Source organism: Protopterus annectens, chromosome 1.part1, assembly GCF_019279795.1.
Source record: "Protopterus annectens isolate FY-2018-M chromosome 1.part1, PAN1.0, whole genome shotgun sequence".
In the NCBI taxonomy this organism is placed as follows: Eukaryota; Metazoa; Chordata; order Ceratodontiformes; family Protopteridae; genus Protopterus; species Protopterus annectens.
Window position 1 is genome coordinate 965,852,537 of NC_056726.1, and position 13,820 is coordinate 965,866,356.

Here is a 13,820-nt window from a genome sequence, read left to right on the forward strand (position 1 = left end):
CCAGACGCCGAATGGGTCTCAGTAGAGGCCTGCGAACCTGAAGTAGTGGGTATCAGGGGCTGCGAAAGCACCTCTCTTGAGTACTGGCGAACTGGCGACTAGCTTAGGAGAAGCGTTGTCGGCAGCTTTGGACCTAAGCGGTCTGTCTCTGTCTTTATCTTTGCATTTTTTCAGAATGTCAGTAGTCTGGTGGCTCACCAAAGCCATATCTGGATAATTGAATCAAGTACCAAAATATTTAGAAGCGTAAATAAACCGACAATGAATAGTTCATTGTTTAAATAAGGCACAAAACTGACAGCGAGGTATGTCGTGGTCAGGGCCTAAGCAAGGAATGCAGTACGAATGAAAATCTTTGAGGTATTTGTTTATTAACTTTTACTGACATCGGTTTAGAGCAAGAAAAAGTTTCCCCAATGGGGTACTTAGCTTTGTTGAAGAATTCGGTTCTGAAACTCGAAAACAAAAATTTCAGGAGTTGGCTGACCGGCACTTGCGAACTGCTTCTGCTTCAGGGACCGCACACAAGAAAGACTGATGTAATGGCGTCGGCTGCATGCTTTATACCCCTGACTACCTGATGTCATGGAAGATGAGATAGCATCCGACGCAGGACCCAAGACTTTGATAATCTGGCCGACTAAGGGCTACTGCAAGCAGATAACCCAAATGTGATGACTGCAACAGTGAAACACGAAGAACAGCTACCCAGCTTGCTAAACTTTAACTTACAGTGGCACGCCAAACAGTTCACCATCCCAATAAAGCACCAGCTTTTATAGGCCTAATCAACCTCAACAACAACCATCAATTAAGATCTACAAATAAAGTACTCTTAGAAATATCTACAGTAAATATATGTCAGGTGACTCCCTTTACTCAAATGCAGTCACCAAAATCTGGAACTCCCTCCTCCCTGAAATTAGAATGCAAAATGACAAATCTAATTAAAAAAAATCTACTACGGTCCCTACCTAACCAGTTCCTGGATATGTAACTGTCAGGACCCAGACTAACTTACTAAATAAATACATACTCCTTTCTCATAACTAGCTATAACTGATCTATTCCATGAAGTTCCACAGTGACATAATGCCTGACAATTCAATGTGTGTAACTATCTCACAGCAATCTCCTCTATCTCACTTTCTGTCCGTTATGATTAGGTATTTTGAATGACTATGTTGAATGTATTTTGTGTGGACTGCTTTGAAAACTTTTCTTGTATTCAGATGTAGCATGTAGTGTGTTTCTTCTCAAGCATCCGCTGAAAACAAGCACTGCTTGCCCAGTCGGACTTTCCCAATAAACAAATGAAAAATAAAAATAAATGTCCCTCATGGATAGGAGTGACAAGTGAATGTCTCAACAGATCTTTGTTCTCACCACCTCTGAGCTACTCCTATGCAAAATATAAGGGCTAAAAACTACCACTGGAATGTTAGGCTAGATTTCTTAAAATCCTCACAGATCAATAGCCTAGTAATTACCTATGAACCTACAGCCAGTGCTTCTCATTTAGCATTCTCCATTTTCAACAGACTTTGTAAGATATGTGTTTTTTTTTCCAAAAGAAACTTGATCTGCAAGGAGAAAATAGTTCAACATGCCCATGAATCTGTACAAGCCATCTTTGCTTTGAAGAGATGGCATTTTCTATACATCTCCGACTTCATTTGGGTCAAGACTAATGTCTTTACCTTTGTAAAGATTTCAAAATAATGAAATGCTTGTTTGCCTTATTTTGCAAATGTTACTTTTAAAACACTAATCCTGTTTGAGCAGATCTCTGTATCAGACTGATAAAATTGTCACAATATTCCCCATTTCATCTGTAGACAACTACATCGTCAGTTATTGTGACTATGCCATCAAGACCTGCAAGAATTTGATCCATCTTTACTTGGTACAGGTTTTGGGATATACTCAACCCAAATGGCAAGAGTTGATTGTTCAGTAAGATACTAAGATGTGATGACCAATATTCTGTTTTTTGCATCAAGCTTGCTGAACACTTCTGAATTTGCAATCTTTAGGTTAAGCTCCTCAAAAGCTACACTTTTTGTGCGAATGTGTCTTCAAAGTTGGCATTTATTTTCTGAAGAACCTGACATATCAATACGTAGATATTTTGTTTAGTATTAAATTCATGTCTGGAGCATAGATCTTTACATTTTTGATGATTATTTAGTTCCTATTGCAATTTGCCCTTGATGTGTATGCTACACGTTCACTGTGAGTCAGTGAATGGCTTTGCCTTCAGCTTCAGGATGAGCTCATCCTTTCAACTGACGTTATTACATTTTGTCAAGTTGGTTTGCATATGCTTGCATTGGTCGCATACATGCTTGTCTCCCATACAATTCTTTATCTGTTTTCACACCATCCCCTTCATGGGTATTTGCATACTTGTGAGCAGACTGATTATACCTGGTCCTGGTACAAAAACAAAATAAAACCTGGCATGCACCCATGCAGCATTTCTGTAGTAGGATGACAGAGCTCTGGCTCGGAGGAAGGGCATCTAATCACCACTGTATGACACTAATTTAATGCTGTGCACTGGCTAGAGGTATCTCTGGACAAATGCTGAGGATTTATGCATTTGTTGCAATGTGTACAGTGGAAGTGAATTCTCTGATCCCCTTGAATCAATTTTCAGATGAAGTGTGTACCCATCTCTCATTGTGTAGGTTTCATCTTGGCTTGCCTTGAGCTCAGTACAATGTATGACTGTGCACCGCTGGTAATGGATCATCACTATGTATGACTGTATAGTGTTGGTAATGGATCAGCACTATGTATGACTGTACACTGCTGGTAATAGATCAGCACTACATATGACTGTACACTGCTGGTAATAGATCAGCATTATGTATGAACTGTACATACATAGCTGGTAATAGATCATCACTATGTATGACTGTACACTGCTGGTAATAAATCATCACTATGTATGACTGTACACTGCTGGTAATAGATCATCACTATGTATGACTGTACACTGCTGGTAATAAATCATCACTATGTATGACTGTACACTGCTGGTAATAGATCATCACTATGTATGACTGTACACTGCTGGTAATAGATCAGCACTATGTATGAGCTGTACACTGCTGGTAATAGATCAGCACTATGTATGACTGTAAACTGCTGGTAATAGATCATCACTATGTATGACTGTACACTGCTGGTAATAGATCAGCACTATGTATGAACTGTACACTGCTGATAATAAATCATCACTATGCATGACTGTACACTGCGGGTAATAGATCAGCATTATGTATGAACTGTACACTGCTGGTAATATATCAGCACTATGTATGACTGTATAGTGCTGGTGATAGATCATCACTATGTATGACTGTACACTGTTGGTAATAGCTCATCACTATGTATGACTGTACACTGCTGGTAATAGATCAGCACTATGTATGACTGTACACTGCTGGTAATAGATCAGCACTATGTATGAGCTGTACACTGCTGGTAATAGATCAGCACTATGTATGACTGTACACTGCTGGTAATAGATCAGCACTATGTATGACTGTACACTGCTGGTAATAGATCAGATCAGCACTATGTATGAGCTGTACACTGCTGGTAATAGATCAGCACTATGTATGACTGTACACTGCTGGTAATAGATCAGATCAGCACTATGTGTGACTGTACACTGCTGGTAATAGATCAGCACTATGTATGACTGTACACTGCTGGTAATAGATCAGCACTACATATGACTGTACACTGCTGGTAATAGATCAGCATTATGTATGAACTGTACATAGCTGGTGATAGATCATCACTATGTATGACTGTACACTGCTGGTAATAGATCATCACTATGTATGAGTGTACACTGCTGGTAATAGATCAGCACTATGCATGAAATGTACACTGCTGATAATAAATCATCACTATGTATGACTGTACACTGCTGGTAATAGATCAGCATTATGTATGAACTGTACACTGCTGGTAATATATCAGCACTATGTATGACTGTATAGGGATGGTGATAGATCATTACTATGTATGACTGTACACTGTTGGTAATAGCTCATCACTATGTATGACTGTACACTGCTGGTAATAGATCAGCACTATGTATGACTGTACACTGCTGGTAATAGATCAGCACTATGTATGACTGTACACTGCTGGTAACAGGTCAGCACTATGTATGACAGTACACTGCTGGTAACAGGGCAGCACTATGTATGAACTGTACACTGCTGGTAATAGATCATCTCTATGTATGACTGTACACTGCTCATAATAGATCAGCACTAAGTTTGAACTGTACACTATTGTTAATAGATCATCACTATGTATGACTGTACACCGCTAGTAATAGATCAGCACAATGAATGACTGTACACTGCTGGTAATAGATCAGCACTACGTATGAGCTGTACACTGCTAGTAATAGAGCAGCACTATGTATGACTGTACACAGCTGATAATAGATCATTACTATGTATGAACTGTACACTGCTGTTAATAGATCATCACTATGTATGACTGTACACCGCTAGTAATAGATCAGCACAATGAATGACTGTACACTGCTGGTAATAGATCAGCACTATGTATGAACTGTATACTACTGGTAATAGATCAGCACTAAATATGAGCTATACACTGCTGGTAATAGATCAGCACTATGTATGAGCTGTACACTGATGGTAATAGATCAGCATTATGTATGAACTGTACACTGCTGGTAATAGATCAGCACTATGTATGAACTGTACACTGCTAGTAATAGAGCAGCACAATATATGACTGTACACTGCTGGTAATAGATCAGCACTATGTATGATTGAATACTGCTGGTAATAGATTAGCAATGTGTATGACTGTACATCGCTCATAATAGATCAGCACTACGTATGACTGTACACTGATGGTAATAGATCAGCATTATGTATGAACTGTACACTACTGGTAATATATCAGCACTATGTATGAACTGTACACTGCTAGTAATAGATCAGCACTATGTATGAACTGTACACTGCTAGTAATAGAGCAGTACTATGTATGACTGTACACTGCTGGTAATAGATCAGTAGTATGTATGACTGAATACTGCTGGTAATAGATCAGCACTATGTATGACTGTACATCACTCGTAATAGATCATCACTATGTATGACTGTACACTGCTGGTAATAGATCAGCACTACGTATGACTGTACACTTCTGGTAATAGATCAGCATTATGTATGAACTGTGCACTGCTGGTAATAGATCAGCACTATGTATGACTGTACACTGCTGGTAATGGAGTGGCAGTGGTTTTGGTACTCACTGTCTTCAGCAGGTTTAACATTGTCTACAATACTTATATGCAACTCACCCTTTTTCTGTTACTCGGTTTGTAGTTAGCATCTGTTTGGGCCTTATAAATGACACTGTGGTTGAGGTTTACTATTGTTGTGCTAAAGCCACCTCTGCTGTTTGCCCAACCTTCCTTCATAACAGAGGTCAAGCATGTATAATTATATGCAGGCCAGTGACATGGCTTATATTTTTTGTCACATTTCTGGCATGTTCTTCCTTGATGGAAAGAATGGCTTATTACATACTGACACGGCTTCAGATTTTTGACACTCAGTGAGTACATCTGCAATTATATACAGTTTATGTGAAGATCATTCCTAACTGCATTGTCAGGAGTAGTAGCAATAATCAGTTCAGATACTTTCCAAGTTCTGGCTTTTGTTACAAAATCATCAGTAGTTTTATATGACATCTGTCTGTCTTGTATAAGGTGCAGTCTGTTTCTATAGTTAACATTTACTTTAAGCTGATCTTCAAAAAAAATTCCACAGGGCTGCTGGCATCCATTCTTCCTCAGCTCTAAGACTGCTAGAATACAGATATTTTAATGCTTCACCTCTAACATCTTAGCATATTTTCCTTGCTTGTTTAACACTATCTATGATTGCTTCATCTTCCAAATGCAGAGACGTACTCTACTTAAACAGCAACATGGCCTAGCTCAAGTCAAACCCTGACCACTTCATCACTGATAACTGCATACTCATTCAGTATGACATTAGTTCTACAAGTTTTGTAGCTCATATTCCTTTTCTACTCATTCCAGAAAAAGCTTTTACTTTTTTTTCTTTTTTCATCTGAATGGAGTTATTTGTAGTTATGCAAGTAGGGGAGGTACGTCTCACTTTACATTAATGCCCCAGTGCTAGTACCGTAAAGTAATAATCAAATACAAATGGCAAGCTCGATTCTTTCTAAGGGACCTTTTACATCCAACTAAGTTATCACCAACTCAAGCTGATGCAGCCTCATGGGGGGGGGGGGGTGCTGCACTTTACTATCAGCAAGCAATCTTCCTGGTATGAGAATAGAACCCACAGCTTTTAGCACCAAAGGTTAGTACCTTACGTGTTGTGCCACTCACACTACACATGTATAACAGTAGATCCAACATACTGACAAACTGTTTCGTTAATACTTCCTTTTTACTTCTTGCAGTTTCAATTTACCATTCATTTCTTAGTACAGCTACATTTTAAAACTATGATGGTGCACAAAATCAGCTTTTCTTAGAACAACATAAAAGAGAAGGAAATGTGAAACTGTGGAAAAAGCAGCATAACTTTGTAAATGCATGTCTGTGGTGTCTGCATGCCCACATACATGAGAGTGTGTTTATCTGTCAGTCTAAAAGGCTAAACATGTAAGTAAGCAGGAAACGAAACTCAAATAATAAGTCATTCCTGATCATTATTGAGAATTAAGATTTAAGTCAGAACTATCAGATTTTTTTAAATCTATATTTTACATCTAGGCAAAAAATCCAAGACAAAATAATGACATACACATACCTGAGCAGATTCAAGATAAAATCATAACATACACATACCTGAGCACAGATTCAATAAAAACTCTTAATGCCTTCACGTGAATCCAAGCAATGAAAGTTTCACTGAAATTCACCTTTAGCCATCTCAACAGAGGACCCTCAAATGACAAAAGCATGAAAAAGTTATTCCCTGTCCCATCTATCAGATATTGCAATTTATTTTGTGCATAGTTAAAGTATGCTAACATCATTGATCTGCTACCTCTACTGAACTGGCCATTACAAATTAAGCTTAACATAGCCCACAAACAATAAAAAAGGTGATCACATTTTACATTTTCATTGTAATTCTGTTTTGAACATCACTTTGAAAAGGCTCTCTATTGATATGTCAGCACTCAAAATGTCGAGTGTCAACAATCTGGAAAAAAAGACCAAAAACACGGGGAGAATCTCAGAAATTGCTCTTCGCCTTTAAACTTCTTTTTGCAGGGAGGGGCAAACCAGCCCTGCATGCCCCACACCTCCTAAACTTCTATATACCAAATCCGAGATTGCCATACCTCAGAGAAAAGGGAATATTCCGAGAAATGGCATCTCAGACTTGGTATATTCTTTCGGCCATTCACTCTCTGTATTTTGGGACTCGCACTAATGGGTCCCGACATTTCAAATGGTTACCCTTGGGGACTATGTTAGGTCGAATGTCCATTTTTGAACCTATTTATTGTTAAAGCATCAATGTATAAACTAATAATATTGCTTTTATTCAATACTGTAACAATATGTAAATCTTCAAATAATAAATGATACATAACCTGCTAGATGGTTGGTTCAGTAGCAATTAATTTGGTATGCCAATATTTAATGTGTGTGTGTGTGTGTGTGTGTGTGTGTGTGTGTGTGTGTGTGTGTGTGTGTGTGTGTGTGAGAGAGAGGGAGAACAAAACAGGGAAACTGTTTCATTGAATTTTAGAAAGTTGAAACAGAAGGATTATTGGGTTACTGGAGTCACTATTTCAGAGCATTAGATATGGCCATGTCACAAAGTTTGTGCTTGTTTCTGGTTTGCAGGAGCTGGAGAAGAGGAAGAATATGTGTTTTCTTTGTTTGCAGTCTTTCCCCTCTTCTCTAATCTTGTGCAACTTTTGAGTAAGTATCTACAAAGATTGGGAATAGTGAGACTTGCACCCACACTCAGTGGTCAAGGTGGCTTGTCACCCCCCTGGCAAAATTTCTTTCTAGGTTGTATGGCACTTTAGGCATAACTTCCTGACGTTCAGATATTTTGCTTTTTATTAGTCAGATGTCAAATGAAACGGCATGCAATTAATCCTAGTAAACCCATGAGGCACTACTGCCCATTGCCAGAAAAAAAGTGAGTAATGCAAGAAAGACTAGCATTACTGCTCCCTAACAAGTATCAAAGTCATAAAAAAAGCACTTGAAGTTAAAAGCAAGCAAATCTGTATTTATTTATATATATGCATACCAACATTCTGACAACTTCACTAAAAAAGTTTAAAGTTGTATAAAGCTGCCTAATGTTGAAATTGCTGATTACATAGTAAATAACTACACTTAGGCAAAGCTGCCAGCACAAAAAAAGTAACAGATTTATTAAGTTTATTCTGTTTAAAATGCATGTTATTATAATCAATGTATACTTAGTCCCACCCAAAAAAGTTTCATATTTTCCTAACTCTTTAGCTAAGTCCAAAGTCTGTCATGATGACAATGCTGATATTTTATAATATTTTGGAAATCTCCTTATTCATCCAATTATGAAATATATTAAAAGAAACAAATGGTGGTCTGTAGGATGATGTTGGTGATGAAGAAGAGAAGGACAAGTGTGAGAGCAGTGCCAAGGATCAAACTGTGGAAGTTGGAAAAGGGTGATTATGAGGTGGAGTTCAGGGAAGAGTTAAAGGCACTGGGAGGCAGTGAAGAGTTACCGAATAGCTGGGTAACTACAGCAGAGATGGTAAGGGAGACAGCTAGAAAGGTGCTTGGTGTGACATCTGGGCAGAGGAAGGAGGACAAGGAGACCTGGTGGTGGAATGAGGAAGTACAGGAGAGTATACAGAGGAAGAGGCTGGCAAAGAAGAAGTGGGATTGTCAAAGAGATGAAGAAAGTAGACAGGAGTATAAGGAGCATACCTCAACTGTGCAGATATTTGCAGAATGTCCAGATTTTTGGCTCTTTCCTCATTTTTCCTGGCAAATCACTGGAATGATCTCAGGATTTAAATCACTAAATAATAACATACATTTGAGTTTCAGACTTCAAATCCTTCAGAAAATATATATTAAAACATATCCTGTTACTCGAGCAACTTTCTAAGTTTATAAGAGCAATATTTAAAATATGTCCCTATTTGTACCCCCATTTTGTCAAGCTTTGTCCAGATTTTTTGCATTAACAGGTTGAGAGGTATGATGAGGAGCATGGCAAAGACAGAGGTGGCGAAGGCTAAGGATAAGGCATATGGAGAGTTGTATAAAAGGTTGGACACTAAAGAGGGAGAAAAGGACCTGTACCGAATGGCTAGACAGAGGGACCAAGCTGGAAAAGATGTGAAGCAGGTAAGGGTATTAAAGGATAGTGAGGGAAACCTACTCACAAGTGAGGAGAGTGTGTTGAGCAGATGGAAAGAGTACTTTGAGGGGCTGATGAATGAAGAGAATGAGAGAGAGAGAGAGAGAGAGAGAGAGAGAAGGTTGGATGATGTGGGGATAGTGAATCAGGAAGTGAAACAGATTAGCAAGGAAGAAGTACGGACAGCTATGAAGAGGATGAAGAATGGAAGGGCTGTTGGTCCAGATGACATACCAGTGGAAGCATGGAGGTGCTTAAGAGAAATGGCAGTGGAGTTCTTAACCAGATTGTTTACTGAAATCTTGGAAAGTCAGAGGATGCCTGAGGAGTGGAAAAAAAGTGTTTTGGTACCTATGTTTAAGAATAAGAGTGATGTGCAGAGTTGTAGTAACTACAGAGGGATAAAACGGATCAGTCACGGCTTGAAGTTATGGGAAAGAGTAGTGGAAGCTAGGTTAAGAAGGGAGGTGATGATTAGCGATCAGCAGTATGGTTTCATGCCAGGAAAGAGCACTACAGATGTGATATTTGCTCTGAGACTGTTGATAGAGAAATATAGGGAAGGTCAGAAGGAGTTGCATTGCGTCTTTGTGGACTTGGAGAAAGCATATGATAGGGTGCCTAGAGAGGAGTTGTGGTATTGTATGAGGAAGTCAGGAGTGGCAGAGAAGTATGCAAGAGTGGTACAGGATATGTATGAGGGTAGTGTGACAGTGGTGAAGTCTGCAGTGGGAGTGACAGATCCGTTTAAGGTGGAGGTGGGATTACATCAAGGATCAGCTCTGAGCCCTTTCTTATTTGCAATGGTGATGGACAGGTTGACAGGAGGCCCCATGGACTATGATGTTTGCAGATGACATTGTGATCTGTAGTGAGAGTAGGGAACAGATTGAGGAGACCCTGGAGAGGTGGAGATATGCTCTAGAGAGCACAGGAATGAAGGTCAGCAGGACTAAGACAGAATGTGTGTGTGAATGAGAGGGAGGATAGAGGAATGGTGAGGATGCAGGGAGTAGAGCTGGTGAAGGTGGATGAGATTAAATACTTGGGATCAACAGTTCAGAGTAATGGTTTGTGTGGAAGAGAGATGAAGAAGTGAGTACAGGCAGGGTGGAATGGGTGGAGAAGAGTGTCAGGAGTGATTTGTGACAGACGGGTACCAGTAAGAGTGAAAGGGAAGGTCTGCAAGAGGGTAGTGAGACCAGCTATGTTGTATGGGTTGGTGACGGTGGCATTGACAAAAAGGCAGGAGTCAGAGCTGGAAGTGGCAGAGTTAAAGATGTGATTTGCACTGGGTGTGACAAGGATGGACAAGATTAGGTATCAGTATATTAGAGGGTCAGTTCAGGTTGGACGGCTTGGAGACAAAGTCAGAGAGGTGAGATTGCATTGGTTTGGACATGTGCTGAGGAGGGATGATGGGTATATTGGGAAAAGGATGCTAAGGATGGAGCTGCCAGGTAAGAGGAAAAGAGGAAGGCCTAAGATAAGGTTTATGGACGTGGTGAGAGAGGACATGCAGGCATTTGGTGTGACAGAGCAATATGCAGAGGACAGGAAGAAATGGAAACAGATGATCCAATGTGGCGACCCCTAACGGGAATAGCCAAAAGAGAAGATTAAAAGAAAGAAACAAAAAATTAATAAAAATATATAAGTATTTATAAAGAGACTGGGGCAGATTCATAATGGTTAGAGTGATGTGTGCATGAGATGTACATTCCACAGTATCTATTTCCTGTTCAGTGATGGCCACAAACCTACTAAAGAGCTTTACCATGAAGATTTGCAGCACCACAGAGGGATGTCTCTGCTCCCATGCTAAATGCTAATGAGGCATTTCAGGGGAGAGGCCTATGCTAATTAGCCATGTATTCTCCCCAGAATTGCCTGCAGTAAGCCATTTATGCAGCAGAACAGTTCAGAGAATTGTTCATCTGCATAAAGTAACACAGCTACTTGTGTTAATGAATATGGCTAAAAGCTCATGTTTTTTAATCACAGTAGAGGTAAGTGCTAGGGCTGTGTGCATATGTGTATGTGTGAGATGCATGTATGAGTGTATGTGTGAGTTTGGGTCTCTCTGGGAAACTGAAGTAAGAGAGTTAGATAGGGGATAGGGTAGGTTTGTCTGTGTGCGTGTGTGTGTGCGTGTGTGTGTGTGTGTGTGTGTGTGTGTGTGTGTGTGTGTGTGTGTGTATGTGAACGTGTGTGCAAGTGGGTGCATGTGTGTGTATTCATGAATGTGTGAATGTGTGTGTCTGGACTGGGGGGGGACTGTCATATCTCCACACGCCCCTAGGCTAGTGAGGAAATCCTGCAACACTGGAAGGGCACTAGACACCAGGGATTACTGTTAAAATTATGCCTTAATGGCACTTAAAAAAATATGGGTTTGGAGGAAATACTAGATACCGGGGATAACTCTTAACATTGTGCCTTAATGGTGCTTAAAAACACATGGGTTGGTGGGGACACTAAACACCATAGATACACCGTACAGCGTGTCCTAAAGGCACTAAAACAGATTCAAACCATGTACTCTCCCACCAAACCCTGAGGATATTTAGTCTTCTGTACCACCACTAGATACCAGGACAGTTGAAAATATTACCCAAGTGTTAAATAAGAAAATATGAAAAGTAAAATGGTGAAAAGGATCCAAACCATGCACCCGTGATATAGAAAGCAGCAGTAGTAACCCTCTCCACTACCTATTCAGCCAATGGAGCCAGCATTATTTTCTATCAGGAGTGTATTGGTGGGTGAGGCTTCAGTACAAAGCCAGGAGGATCACTAGATGATGCCAGGGAGAACTTTTACAGTATGTCTTGGACTTATTTAGAAATTTAATGGGGCAACAGCTCTAATCACGATGCACGTTAGGATGAATAAGAAGAATGGAACCTCTAACATCTGGCATTATACTTACTGACTGTAAGGATTCATGATTTATGATGTTGGGGACAAAAAATAAAACAGAGGCTTCAGAGACATTTTGACAACTCGTGAACAGGTAAGAGGTATGTCCAAGTGTGTGTGTATGTGTGTGAGAGAGTGAATGAGATGGGAGGGGTGCCTGTGCCATAGAGATGCATGGGGTGCCAGTGTTAATTACAGCAGAGAAGTGCTGGTTTGCACTCTTCATAATTGAGTGATTCAGAGACATGCAAATTAGCTGATAATGATGTCTTTCCTCGTTTTGGCTATGTCTCAATCGCAAGTCCAAACTGTGTAAACTGTCCCATTTTTACTGCAATCCTATGTCCAGCACTGTGGTTCCTTCTGAATCCCTGGGATTGTTAATTGTAAATTTGCTATTTTACATATCCCTCCAACTATTATAACAGAGAACCTTTTATAACTACTTTTATGATTATGAAGTTGTATATTACAAAAAATGATTAGATTTAAAAGCAGTATCATGGGTTGTATTTAAAATATGCCACTCAAATAATTAAAATCCTGTAAATTATTAACACACTCTAACAACAATAGAGATAAACTTATAAAATATTGAGTGAAAAGCATCCAAATTCCTATCTGAATAAAAAGAGCTTAAAAATAAACACACTACCCCATTCAGTCTTCTTACATAAAATCAATTGTTTGCTGAAAGATGTTCTTTGTATTTCAGAAAGAATAATCTCTTTCTTTTTCAAGAGCTGCAGTCAAAAAGGACTATTTCTACAACTGTGGAAAAGGTAATTCAGAGACATGATTAGCTGCAATAAGGAAAAATCATATTATCGGCTAATTTGCATGTCTCTGGGTCGAGTGGTGTTACTGCTAATACTAATCATCACTTTTCTGTGGTAATCACCCTTGATGTCCAGTACATCTCATTGGCACAGGACACGCCATAGTCATTCTCATAATCTAACGTGCACTTGTTCAAACACTCACACACACACACACACACACACACACACACACACACACACACACACACACACACACACACACATGCACTGTCCCATAGTTTATTTCTCTACCATAGCTCTCAACCGATCAGTGACAAATCTCAACAGAATCAGGGACAAATCCTCCAATAATTAGGGACAATCAGGGACATTTTTTAAATATTTGTACTATTAGCTTGAAACATTTGCAGAATAAGAGAATGTGGATTAATATAGATTTTCTGACGTAAAACGTCTATAACTCTGAATTACTATCATTATTTATTAAGGGCAATTCACCACCTTTTCTTCAGCAGTCACCAGTTTTAAGAGGGATTAAGAGGGACAAACCTACAATCGGAGTCTAAATCAGGGACGTCCCTGAAGATCAGGGACAGTTGAGAGGTCTGTTCCCTACATTCATAAATCATAAATGATTACATATAGAGTTTCATTCTTCTCAGTG

General features: G+C 39.4%; 1 protein-coding gene across 2 annotated transcripts in view; it reads right to left on the reverse strand.

Annotated features, from left to right (window-relative positions):
* Positions 1-13,820, reverse strand: part of ATP6V1C2 (ATPase H+ transporting V1 subunit C2) — a 455,055-nt gene that overhangs the window by 100,299 nt on the left and 340,936 nt on the right. For both annotated transcript variants that reach the window (XM_044079287.1, XM_044079294.1), the window contains exon 8: positions 6,911-7,008. In XM_044079287.1, the coding sequence (XP_043935222.1) occupies positions 6,911-7,008 (98 nt within the window). The remainder of the gene's footprint in view (positions 1-6,910; positions 7,009-13,820) is intronic.